The sequence below is a fragment of the Dipodomys merriami genome, unplaced genomic scaffold, assembly GCF_024711535.1.
Source record: "Dipodomys merriami isolate MVZ:Mamm:240054 unplaced genomic scaffold, mDipMer1.0.p SCAF_11, whole genome shotgun sequence".
Classification (NCBI taxonomy): Eukaryota; Metazoa; Chordata; class Mammalia; order Rodentia; family Heteromyidae; genus Dipodomys; species Dipodomys merriami.
In genome coordinates, this window is record NW_027202382.1 from 44,757,524 (window position 1) to 44,770,373 (window position 12,850).

At 56.7% G+C, this 12,850-nt stretch overlaps 1 protein-coding gene across 1 annotated transcript in view; it reads left to right on the forward strand.

Annotated features, from left to right (window-relative positions):
* The window catches only part of Fubp3 (far upstream element binding protein 3), a 52,296-nt gene extending 42,085 nt beyond the window's left edge, over positions 1–10,211 (forward strand). Inside the window, exons 12-19 of the mRNA XM_070014850.1 lie at positions 511–652; positions 4,739–4,899; positions 5,583–5,653; positions 5,759–5,839; positions 5,929–6,005; positions 7,493–7,564; positions 8,287–8,408; positions 8,928–10,211. Of these exons, the coding sequence (XP_069870951.1) occupies positions 511–652; positions 4,739–4,899; positions 5,583–5,653; positions 5,759–5,839; positions 5,929–6,005; positions 7,493–7,564; positions 8,287–8,408; positions 8,928–8,936 (735 nt within the window). The 3' untranslated portion in view covers positions 8,937–10,211. The remainder of the gene's footprint in view (positions 1–510; positions 653–4,738; positions 4,900–5,582; positions 5,654–5,758; positions 5,840–5,928; positions 6,006–7,492; positions 7,565–8,286; positions 8,409–8,927) is intronic.
* The last annotated feature ends 2,639 nt before the right edge of the window (positions 10,212–12,850 follow it).

Genomic DNA, 12,850 nt, shown 5'->3' on the forward strand with positions numbered 1-12,850 from the left:
ACAACCTGTTTTTGTCCTTTTTGCTGGCTTGAGTGCAAGGTCTTCTGGCTCAGACAGCAGTGACTAAATTGTCCCTCAGTGCAGCCTGGCCAGGGGAAGTCAGGGTCACGTGATCCACTCGTGTAGCTCTGAGAGTGCTTTAGCATCGTCAGGCTCAGCATGTGTCAGCCACAGAAAGAGCAGCTTCAGCTTGGAGGAGGCCCTAGAGAGTTGGTGCTGTAATTAAGGTGCCAGAGAGAAGGGCGCGGGCTTTAGGCAGGCATTTCTATCTGCCTGTGTGTTTCTTGTGTGTGTGCGTGTGTGCGCGCGCGTGTGCATGTGTTCATGCGTGCATGCGCGTGCGTGTGTGCGCGAGCGCTGTTTACATGATCCACATGTGCATGTCTCTGCACACATCCTCCCTTGGCACATGATGGATTGAAAGCCTGTTCACGTTTCTGCTTCCCCAGAAAACCTGACACATGTGGGTGCTGGTGACAGGCTGCCACACAAACCTTGTCTTCTTCCTAGGAAAGAGATGGCTTTGGAGGCCTGGCAGTGGCCAGAGGAAGAGGCCGTGGCCGAGGTGACTGGAGTGTGGGCACCCCTGGTGGCATCCAAGAAGTAACGTACACTGTGCCGGCGGATAAGTGCGGCCTGGTCATCGGCAAAGGTGAGAGGCAGGGCAGGCCATGGGCACTGCTGGCTGAGGAGCTGTGGTGTGGTGCCTGCCGCCCTCTGTGCAGCCCTGCGTTGCCTGGCTTTCTCGGAGGCCCCTGTTCCTGACAAGGTAGAGCACAGTGCGTGTGGACGAAGCTGCTGGGGGAGCGGCTCGGGCTGTGCAGAGGCCCGCAGGGGCAAGGGCCCAGCAAGGCTGTTTGTGGCACACATCTCTTCTTTGCCCCTTACTGGTAACAAGTGAAGGCAGAGTTCGTGTTATTCTTCTAGTGCTAGGAATTAAACCCAGGACATCACAAGTGCTAGGCAGGTATTCTCCCGCTTAGACACACCCCTTTCTGATTGATTTCTTTTTCTTTTTCTTTTTCTTTTTTTTTTTTTTTTTTTGCCAGTACTGGGGACTTGAACTCTGGAACTGGGCACTGTCCCTGAGCTTTTGTGCTCAAGGCTAGCACTCTACCATTTGAGCCATAACTCCACTTCCAGCTTCTTCTGTCATCAATTGGAGATAAGAGTCTCACAGATTTTCTTGCCCAGGCTGGCTTCAACGGCAATCCTTAGATCTCAGCCTCCTGAGTACAGGTGTGAGCCCCCGGCTCCTGGCTTTGGTTGTTTGTGCACATGTTAGGGATGGTTGGGTGGAGAGCCTTGTTAATGATGACCATGGTCCCTTCCAGTAAGGAGCTCCCTGCAGGGCCACACTACGCCCTGTTGCTGGCCCAGACCTCCATTTGTCCTTGTTTTGTATTTTCTCTGTTGCTTCATTTGGAAGCATATGGAGGAAGCAATATCATCTATTTACTCCCCAGAGTCTCTCATTTGTCTTTCTGTCTATGTGTGTCTGTCTCCCACCCCTCTTCTTTTGAGGGGGGCTGGTCAGGGGGCACTGTCCCTGGGTTTTGTGCTCAAAGCTGGCATTCTACCACATGAGTCACAGCTCTACCCACCTCTGGCATTACCTTTTTCTTTTTTCATAAACAACAGAAATTTATTATTTGGGTTGCTGTCAAGTCCAAGATAAAGACTGTCAGATTGTTGTCTCTGAAGGTCTCCCTTTTGGTTCTGATGGTTTTATTCTTACCATCGTGTTCCTCACACAGCAGAAGGGCTAAGCAGCTAGCCCTCTGGGGTCTTTTTTTTTTTTTTTTTAATCGTAAAGATATGTGCAGAGGGTTTGGACAGTCCTCCCTTTGTTGCTCTCAATTTTTTGCTCCTGTCCCCACCCATAAGTTGTATAGTTCATTTTCAACATAGTGTTTAGTGAGTACCACTGCTGCATTTGTTCGCCCTTTGTCCCTCCCAAAGATAGACAAACAGAACAAAAAGAGTCTCTCATGAGCTCTTCTGCCTGCGCTGGCTTCAAGCCACAATCCTCAGATCTCAGCTTCCTTAGTAGCTAGGATTACAGGCATGAGCCACCTGCGCCTGACTAGATGTCTTTTATTACCAAATGTCTTTAAGATGTTTGGAGGGACTTTGGTGCTCCTTACTGACCACTGGGTTGGTAGGAGCAGAATAGGTTTTGCTTCGTTAAGGGGTTTTGTTTTTGTCTTAAGGCATGGTCTTGTTACATAGTTCAGGCTGGCCTCAAACCTGTTCCTCCAACCTTACCTTCCTGAGTGCTGGGATTACAGGTGTGACCAGCACATCAGCTTTATATTGGTTTTCTGGCACATAATACTAAGGTATGTCATGGGTACTTCTTGCTGCTGGGAACACTGAATGTGTCCCACACACCGGCAGGGCTGCCCATTGGGCATCTGGAGATTAAATCTGTGCGTGCCTGGAGGTGGAGGATTGCCTCTCGAGACCCATTTGTCAGTGAGCCTTTCACTTGAGCATGTGACTTGAAGATCCTGGAGAGTGACACTGTGGCCATCATAACAGACTTGAGGGGGTGTGGGGGTGTTTCTGTGTCTGTGTCTTCCATGTTGTAGGGATCAGGGACGACAGAAGGAAGTGGTGCTGCCTGTCTCATGGAGGAGGGTCTTCACACAACCCAAGGCTAGGGAACGGAGCCTGGGTGAGGCGGGTGAACCGCAGGCGGCCTGGCCCAGCCTGCCGACACTGCCCGGCCTGCCCTCGCACAGACCGAAGCCTCCTGGGCCCCTGCTGGATTTCCATGATAAACGCAGCACCGCCGATGACAGTGTGGCCAGCCTGCTCTTGTCAGCCAGGCCTTTTAGCAGATTTGATTAATTGCTTTACGATTTCACGTCCAGCCGGGGGCCACCAGTGGGTCGCTTCTGTCCCCTTCTGCCCCCCATCAGGTGGAAGAATGGAGCAGGCTACTGAATGAGTCCATAGACCACCACCATGTGCCAAGCTGGTGACCTCATTTTGAGAGAAGATGAACTTAAATTAACTCCTTCCGGCCCCATGCGGTTGTGGGGCCTGCTGTCCTTATTAGCATGCTCCTGTGGCCTCCGGGAGAGTCTCGGGCCCGCTGGGCCTCAGCCCGGCAGAGGCTGGTAGGAGCCCCCGTACACTGAGGTGCCTGGGAGAGTGGCCGCTGTTCTTTGCTCTCTGTTGCTTTCCCAAAACAGATGCCTGAAGCTAAGCTGCTTCCTTTTCAGGGGCCAAGAAGGTAAAACCCAGGCCTCTGAATGCAGAGGGTGGGGGCTGCCTGCAGGCCACGTGGAGCTATTTGCAGTGTGCGTAGTCAGACATCGCCTTTGTTGGTGTTCTCTGTTAAAGTGGGTCTAAATTAAGCCTGCGTGGTGTCCAGGCAGATGCTGAGCTGCCTGAGGGATCATCAGATCCAGCGTGCGTGTGTGCATATGTGTGCCCACACATCTGCATGTGCTGGCACTTGAGTTTGAACACAGAGCCTGTGCTCTCACTTGGCTTCTTTGCTCAAGTCTATCGCTGTACCATTTAAACCACAGCTCCGCTTTTCCAGCCTTCATTGCTTGCTTCTTGACCCCTGGAGATAAGTTCGGGGCTGGGAAGATGGCTCAGTGGTAGAGCACTTGCCTTGCATGCATGAGGCCCTGGGTTCGATTCCTCAGCACCACATAAGCAAAAAAGAAAAAAGCCGGAAGTGGCGCTGTGGCTCAAGTGGTAGAGCGCTAGCCTTGAGCTGAAGAGCTGAGGGACAACGCCCAGGCCCAGAGTTCAGGCCCCACGACCGGACCCAAAAAAAAAAAAAAAAAGATGAGATATGTTCATCTCTGCTATCTCCTCTCCTCCCTTGCTTGCTAGATGGGGTGCTGAGGGCGTTGTGGGGTACATGTTAACTGGGGATGGTACAGCATTGCCCAGTGTTTGCTTCTCATCATTTGAGCTTCCCTACTCGTCGATTCTAACTTTGCAGAATTGTGGTCTAACTTTTCCTTATGTCCTGGCTCCTCTTTGGTACCCCGCCCCGGCCGGGGGGGGGGGGGGGCGGGGGGCTTGACAGATCTATAAGTTGTGTGAAATTTCAAGAGAAGAATTGGACCATTGTTGGGCTGGTAGAGCTTTTGTTACGCAAATTTCATTAACAGACTGGGACACTCGGGTTTTTCAAAGAGTCCAACTTAATTTTCATTAGCCCCACTCCGCGCAGCCCCTGTGACACCCCCCCTTCCTTGGACTGTCTCTGTCTAGACCCCACCCCACCCCCACCCCCAGAGGCGGCCAGGACCTGAGGAGGGACAGGATCGTGAGGTCTGAGTGGGCTCCGGGCATTGTTGGACCTGTGGCCGGCCGTCTGACCCATGGAGGGCGGGAGAGCGGTCCAGGGCCCGGCCGGGCTGAAGGAGCCCATTGTGCGTGGCGGGGCCGCCAGGTCCTCATTGTTAGGCTGAGGTGGCCCCCATGCCCACGGCTGTGGCTGGGGTGGGGGCTGGAGCAGTCTTCGGGAAGCCTCTCCAGTCTCAGGGCAGACCTGGGTCCTGCTGGCCACACAGGCCACAGCTTGGCTCAAGAGCGCACCCGTGGACACAACGGAACCCTGAGCTTTGTCAGAACCTGTTCAGTACGGCTCTTCTCGGGTCAGAGCTGACCCACAGGAAGTGCCCTTCCAGCCTCCCAGAGTGAAGAGCCACAGGGCCTTTGCGTTGCCACCAGTGCCTTACCCCGTGTATCTGGCCCACAGGGGGAGAGAACATCAAAAGCATCAACCAGCAGTCGGGGGCCCACGTGGAGCTGCAGCGGAACCCGCCGCCCAGCACCGACCCCGGCCTCCGGGTGTTCACCATCAGAGGCAGTCCTCCGCAGATCGAGGTGGCCAGGCATCTCATAGACGAGAGAGTTGGCGTACGTACTCAGCCTTTCCCCACCTGCCTTAATGCTAGCTGGCGTTGCTTCTGGATGGCCAAGGTACCGCCTCCGCCCCGGCACCTGGGACTTCCTGCGCCCTTCCCTCCTCCATGCGTGGAGGCGGCCCCCTCCTTCGCCAGGGCCGGGGCAGACGCCATGGAGAAGCCCCTGGCAGAGCTTAGCAGGCCGCAGCGTCAGTCCAGAGCATGTCCCCGCAGCTTAGATGAGCAGCCGGGCCGGCCCTCCCCCGCACCGCCCGGGCTCCCTCGTGTCGCCCTGGCCGCCGGCCGCAGGCTGTGTTCATTGACTCTGCCTTTAGTTTCAGGCGCCTCAAAGCAGATAAAGAAAGGGAGAGTTGATGGAGACAGATGGGCCACTGCTCACCTCAGTGGGGACGTAGAATGGCAGAAAGAGCCCTGGGCCAGCCTAAATTGACGCGAGAGTCAAGCAGGTTGGTCCTCCCCGGGGGACGTGCCAGGGCACTCGTGGCCGTGTGGTGGTCTCGGTCACTAGAGGGCCGAGCCCCGCTGCAGACATGGCGTGCGTGGGAAGGAAGCTAGCGTGAGCACAGAGCCGTGCCCTTCACCTGTCTCCCAGACACGGGCTTCGTCCTGGGCGGGCCGGGGTGGAGCGCGCCGCCGCTCGGGCACGGGCGTGACGGCTCCTCTGTGCCCACACAGGGTGCCAGCCTCGGAGCCCCCACCGCCTTCGGACAGAGCCCCTTCAGCCAGCCCGCCGCGCCTCACCAGAAGTGAGTCTCCCGCCTTGCCGTTGCTCCCCGGGCCGCGCTGCCTGCCCTCCCCCTCTCCCCGCGCGGCCAGGGAGAGCCCAGCTCTGCTTGCTCCTCTCCCCGCAGCACCTTTCCTCCCCGAGGCTCGGGCTGTTTCCCCAACATGGCTGCTAAAGTGAACGGAAACCCCCACAGCACCCCTGTGAGGTAGGTGCCCTCGGCCAGGGGGTGAGGGGTGAGGCAGGAGCTGGTGTGCCCCACCCCCGCACCCGTGACTCCTGTGTCGTCGTCCACAGTGCTCCTCCCGCGTTTCTGACCCAGGGCTGGGGTAGCACCTACCAGGCGTGGCAGCAGCCCACACAGCAGGTCCCAAGTAAGTGACGCCGCGGTGGCTGCGCATGCTCCCTGAAAGGCCAGTGTGGCCCGGGTGGGGCTCTCAGACCCGGGCCCGAGCCGGTGACGGTGCAGCATGCCCGCTCCATGCTCCCCAGAGACACCAAGGGCGCAGCGGAGCCTCCGACCTCGCAGGAGCTCTGGTCCCCTTAAGCAGGGGGGCTGTCTTGCGGCTCCACCAAGCCTCTCCTGCCCACCTCTCCTCATCCTGAGGAGCCCTGCCCCATTTCTTCTCCCCTAAGCAACTCTCCCATTTGCCCCAGGGCGATCTGTGTTCTCACCAACATCTTAGAAGGTTGGGGGGGAAGGGGGTGCACACCTGTGCGTTTATACACACACGGATATGCAAGAGGTAGATGCACGGTGAGGCCTGAGGCACGTTCCCTCCCTAGAGCTTGGTTCCGTTGTTTGTGAAATAAAGAGCTTGGGTTTGATTTGTGGCTTTGTGCTGGTAGGTTCCAGGCCTTGAACTCAGGGCCTTGAATTATTTTGTTTAACGCTGGCACTGTCCTCCAGCTTTTTGCTGGTTAATTAGAGGTAAGAGTTTCACCCACTTTTCTTGCTCAGGCTGGCTTTGAGTCGTAATCCTCTGATATCAGCCTCCTGAGTGGCTAGGATGACAGGCGTGAGCCACCAGCGAGTGTCCAGTATCCCCAATACTTGGATTCGCTGTTTCGAGTTAGCTGGAAACTCCATGGTCGGCACCTGCCTGCCCCCAGGAGGGCGCTGCACCCCTTGCTGGCACTGCCCGGCCCCTCTGTGCTCACCTCCCACCAGGGGTCGGCAGGTGGCGCAGGCTGGGTTTTAGGACCCCGGCGCCGGGAGCGGGGAGGCCTAAAAGGAGAGCCGTCGTCCTCTCCGCCTGGGGCCAGGGTTCACTCACCATCACTCACCACCGCTGTTGGAGACCCAGGAAGAAGGGGGGATGGGGGCATCTTCTCTCCCCTGCTCCCCTTCTTGCCTCTTCCTCAGCCCCGCGTGTGACGCTGGGTGGCCCTTCCTCTCCCACCACTCTCCAGGGGAACAGCGGAGCCCCCCCCCCCATCTCAGCCCTTAACTCTGGTTTCCAAGCTATGTGCGCTGTACTGTCCCCACTGTGTCCCCCTCGCAGTCCCCGTGGCCCTGCCAGCACGGGGAGGTGAGCGCCGTCCTCTCCACTGCCTGCCGCAGGTGTCCTTCCCTCCCCTCGCCCAGGAAGGCCCGGCCTCCGCCCTGCCGGCACCCACACCACAGCTGGCCCTGTGCTCTGCTCTTCTGCTGTCCAGAGGAGCTCAGGTCTTGCTGAGCAGCAGGCAGGCGTGGCCTGTGCACTGGCCCTCTGTCTGCTCCAGGACGGCTCCCCTCCGGGCGGCCTGGGGGGCTCCAGGGCTGTGGAATGGCTCCATCTGGAGGTCTGCAGGGCCTGCGCCTGGGCTGGGCACCTCGCGGGCGTGCAGGCCGCTGACGCCTGACGCTGTGTCCTCCTAGGTCAGCAGGGCCAGTCACAGAGCAGCCAGCCTGACTACAGCAAGGCCTGGGAAGACTACTACAAAAAACAGGGTGAGTGTGCGCGCATGCGCACGCAGCCATAGCTTCCCCCACCCCGCTCCACCTGCTCCTGCTGCCTGGAGCTGAGCAGGGCCCAGAGCAGGACCCAGCCAGCCTGCCTGCCTCGCCCACGCCTCTCCCATGGGTCCCACGGGGACCTTGCCCTTGCCCGTGTGCCCAGCTTGGGCTCTGGAGAGTGGTGGTGAAGCTCAGGAGCACAGCCAGTGCCAGGTGTGGTGCTGGGCATTTTCCTAGGCCACAGGTGTGGGCCAAGGAGCAGGCCCTCACCTGCCCTCCCCCCACCCCTCCCACGGGGCACGGGCCATGCTGCCCGGGGCTCTGTGCCTCTGGCCTGAGGGTCAAGGGTGGTGGAGGGGAGGCTGGTTCACCCCGGGGGGGGGGATCACTCTAGGGGCTTGGGAAGGTGTCTGCTGGTCCTCCTCTCTGGGGCCCAGAGGAAGCTCCCCAAGCTCCACCCCGGGTGCTCCCCTCCCCTCCCTCTGCTGCCTACTGAGTGAGCCCTGGGAGCTGCTGGGCATGTGCACAGGTGCTGCAGAGGGTGTGGCAGCCCCCTCCCCTGCCCCACAGGGCGCAGGTCCCCAGAAGGTGCCAGCCTGACCTCCCCTCTCAGCCTGACCCTTCCCCTTGCTCCCCTCCCCGCTCCTCCTTCCCTGCAGTCACCATTTGGTCATTTGGTCATTTGCTCGCTTCTTCGCTTCTTCCCCATCGGCCAGGTCACAGCGCTGCTCCTCAGGCCAGCTCCCCGCCAGACTACACGATGGCCTGGGCGGAATATTACCGACAGCAGGTCGCGTTCTACGGGCAGACGTTAGGGCAGGCTCAGGCCCACAGCCAGGTCTGTAGCCGCTCCCCAGCACTACGACGCTTCCCAGAGCAGCCCTAGTCCCGGCGCCCCGGCCTAGTGCTCGCCCAGCCCCAGGGTGAGCGGCTTGGCCCGGCGCGGGCCCGGCCCGGCCCGGCTTGGCCCCCCAGAGCCAGTAGCAGCCAGTAGCGAGGGCGGCTGGCCCTGCCCCGGAGCTGCTGGCCCTGCCCCGGAGCGGAGACTGCTCGCTCGCAGCTCGCTCTCGGCTCGCACATGTGTGCGCCTTTCCTCGGGCAGCAGCGGGAGGGGATCCCCACAGCGGGGCTGGACAGGGGTGCTGGGGCCCCCACCAGCTGTGCCCCAGGGAAGAGGGCCAGGTGCTCCCTCAGGGCCGGCCAGCCCAGGCCCTGGCCTTCTCCCTGCCCAGTCGCCAGGGCTGGTGCCCCTGCCCAGTGTCCGCAGGTAAAAGAGCGCTTCCTGACCCCAGAGACCTGAGAGCCCGAGGGGGCCACGGGTGCTGCCCTCAGGCTGACCCTCTCCCTCCCCCCACAGGAGCAGTAGACAAGCGACCTGGGGCGACCTGGCTCTTCCCCGATCAGTGTGAGAGAAAACCTGTTTGTAACAGAGCTTTCTAGATTTGCAAACCTTTTGATGAAGAACCTTTGTTTTGTTCTGTGAAACACTATGTTTAGATTAACAGAATTTTTCTAAAAATCGGGTAAATTAGTTACTAAAAATGGCTGATAATTTTGGTTTCGTTCTTTCAAGTGTGGAGCAATACCTGCACGCCCGCGTGCCCTGCAGCCACGCGCTGCGCCCTTCGCTTCTCTGTCGTTTTATTTACCGTTTTTTTTGTTTTTGTTTTTGTTTTTTTTCTGTTGCAACAGAAAGTGGCTTGGAAGTCTTAGGTGGTATGTAAGAAATTCTTTTAAAAAATTTTTTAAACAGTATTTAAATATTAAATGTGTAAATTCAGTGTTTTCTTTCTAATTTCTTATATCTTGGCTGTCTGGTTTTATTGCATTTTTTTAAAAAAACTGAACTATTATGTATTGTAATTAATTATGTGAATTCTGAATTGAAACAGATAATTGTTTGCTGTCCAGCAGGGGTGGGAAGGGGCGTTTTATAGGGTTTGTATAATTTCTAGAGTTCTAAAGGGTAATATAAAAATGTGTCCTGTCTAGCGTACATTCTTCATGTCTCCATTGCCAGTTGCAATTGTGTATCTAAGACCTCCAAGCTGGTTTTAAAAACAAAACAAAAAACCTTTCTCTAGCCTCTCAGAAATATAAATACTGTTATTTTTAATATTAAAAAGAAATTCAATATAACTTTTAACAAACACTGTGGAACATTAAACCGTATAAAAATGTAGTAACTATTTTTTAATTCCAAGGTGTTTTTGATTTTTTCTTTTAAGTATTTTCTTAATATTTGTCGAATTAATTAGATGAATAAATAATCTAGTATTAACCACAATATGAATTAAATAACTGATTTAATAAAAGGGATAATATGATTTCCAATGTTTACTGTAGTGTATCTTGTACAGATAACATGTATTTTTAAAGGAAAAAAGACGGAATTGAAGCTATTTTTTTCTTGCATTTTTAATGGACCTGAAGAACATTCTGTTTGACGCACCCAGAAGTTACAGTTTCTGGGTTGCTGCTCTTGTCTCTCCTTACGAAGCTTGAAATGTCTAACTTTAAAACAGGCCGTTGGGGGATGTTATGCATGTTGTTTTTAAAAAGATGTTCTTTTTATTTGACTGACAATTCATTTTACACTCTATATAATAAAATTCCCACCAAGTGACTTGTGGGCCAAGTATCTTGGGTGCATTTGTTTGCTGGGCTCCCTCCCCACCCCATCTCCCGTGTCCGCAGCGCAGCGCAGCGCAGCCTAGATGTCCAGAAACTTGCCTGAGCTCCTTTTATGTGAATGGCTGCAGTTTCCCCTTTGGACCCGAGAGCCACAGTGTCGTGCGGCTGCGCAGCGCAACCTTTCTCCTGCCCGCCTCCCTTGCCACCCACACTCATCTCTGGCCCCCACTCACCTGAACTCAACCTTCCCACAGGCCGCCGCCACCACCACTGCCACCGTGCCCCTCCCGTCCCCCGGGCTGGGCTGGGCTGGGCTGGGCTGGGCTGGGCTGCTGCTGGCTGGTACCTGGTCCCAGCTCCAGCCCCACATGGTGCTCTGGCCGGATGGTGACCTGCTCCCTTTTTTTGTGGGCCCTGGGCCCCACAGATTCAGGAAAGTGAGCCTTCCCCCGTAGATGTAAGACCAGAACAGTGTGCACCACTAGTGGGCCCTGTGTAAGGATTGACATGCACACCCATGAGGCCAAGGCACGCCTCCCCCCCCCCCCCAATCTTTCCATTGGCTGGAGTGACTTGGCTTTGAACTGCAGGTCTGAGGCAGCGTCTGAGTCCACCTTGCTTCCACCTGGAAATCGTCTGTGTAGACTTAGATGCTGCTCAGAAGCCCCTGTAGGCTGCGTGCGTGCGTGCGTGCGTGCGTGCGTGCGTGCGTGTGTGTGTGTGTGTGTGTGTGTGTGTGTGTGTGTGTGTACTCCTCTAAAAGGAGGCAGAGACATCTGTGGCTCCTTTAGCCCGAAAGGGGGTGGAGAGCGTCCCATCTGGGGTGCGCTGGGCCTGTTGAGAGCCGGAAGACCAGGAGGAGATGTGGCATCTTTTAAGTACACCTCTAGAGAATCCACTTTGACGTTGAGAGATTGAATGGTAAAAGCCGCGCGGAGGAGGAGGCCGGGAGCGGAGGCCATGAGCACTGATGACGGTAATGGGCATTACAGAGAAGACTTCCTTCTAATTCATCTTCCAAGCTCTGTGCCAAAACAGCATTTGGCATGGTTCACAGGGAGCGATTGTGTGATAATGAACCCTAAGGTGTCCCTTAATTGAAGACTGAGCTTTTGCGGTTGTGCCAAGAGTCGTAAATGGTGCAGGCTTGCGGGAGGATGCATTTTCTTAAATGTATCGGTAAGTACAGATTAGCACTTGTCCCCAGTGAAATGCCCATACTATAAATTATGGAAATCTCTCTCTCCCTTTCTCTCTGATGCAATCTTTTATTGGGGGGGGGAGGGGTGCGGGGCCGCAGGAGGGAAGTTTGCAAGCATATGAAATTTGGTCTCTCATTAACATGGCGCCCGCCCTCCAAAGACGATTCTCATCAGCAGTCTGCCACGCCGGCCGGCCGGCTAAAGTGCTCGCCATGTACCAAGTTCAGCGATTGTGTTCCATTAGGAAAGCTGCGCGGTCATCACGGGGGCAGGTCTGCCTGGGGGAGGCAGGGGTGCGGCCAGGCCACATCTTCCAAATGCACCCCGCCCCCACCACCATCCACGCGTGCCATGCGTGGGCCTCTAACCTTCCCCAGAAGCTGGGGGGTTCTGCAGCTCACAGGCCTCCACGTGCACCCCAAGTGTCCCCAGAAATAGTACCATCGGGGTGAGCGGCAGTGTGCCAGTCCAAGCAGCCACTACAGCCAGGAGCCTCAGTTTCCAGCGGGCTACTCCACCCTTGCCCTGAGCTCCCAGCCTCCTGTCCGTGGGAGGCCGGCGAGATGCCCGTCAGTGGCCGCAGAGCGACCTCGTGCTGGCCCTTCCCAGGCCGTTTGCTGACCGCCAGAGCCCCCTTCTCGGGTGTGCCGCGCTGCCCGCAGTGCCCTCCTCCAGCTTCCGTGCTGGGTTGCGACTCCAGCTCACTCTCGCACTTAGCACCCAGTGAAGTAGAGAGCGGAGAAGCTGCCATGCCAGCTGCCGGGGCCATGCCCAGAAGCCCAGCCCCAGGAGCCATCATTTGCAAATTCACCTCTTCACCGGAACTGACCGCAGGTCTCATCCTCTGTGCCAGGCACCCAGGTGTCCTGTGCCACGCGGCTTAAGCAGGAAGCTAAAGGAAGGGGTGCTCGGGCCCCTGAGCCAGCGGAGCTGGGATGGGATGGGCCTAGGGTTGGCTGAACTTCAGGCTTGAACTCGGGGCATGGCCCTCTACCATTTGTGCCACGCCTCCATTCCCAGCCTCCATTGTCTGGCCACCGCCTGCACCCTGCTGAGATGAGTAACCCCAAACCAAGTGCCCTCTCCCCTCCTCGGGCCCCGCTCCCCAGCCGGCCGCAGCACTGGCTTTAAGAAAAATAGGGTCTGGCTCCATAGTGCTTGCCTCGCATGCATGAGGCCCTGGGTTCAATTCCTCAGCACCACATAGGCAGAAAAAGCTGGAAGTGGTGCTGTGGCTCAAGTGGTAGAGCTCTAGCCTTGAGCTGAAGAGCTGAGGGACAGCGCCCAGGCCCAGGGTTCAGGCCCCACAACTGACCCCCCCCCAAAAAAAAAAAAATCAGACAAGCCTGGGTGGCAGCCAGAGGGGGAAATCGCTTTGCTCTTAGGATCGCCATCATTTCTGCTGTCACTTGTCAAAATGTACATTCCAGAGAGTTCTTCAGTC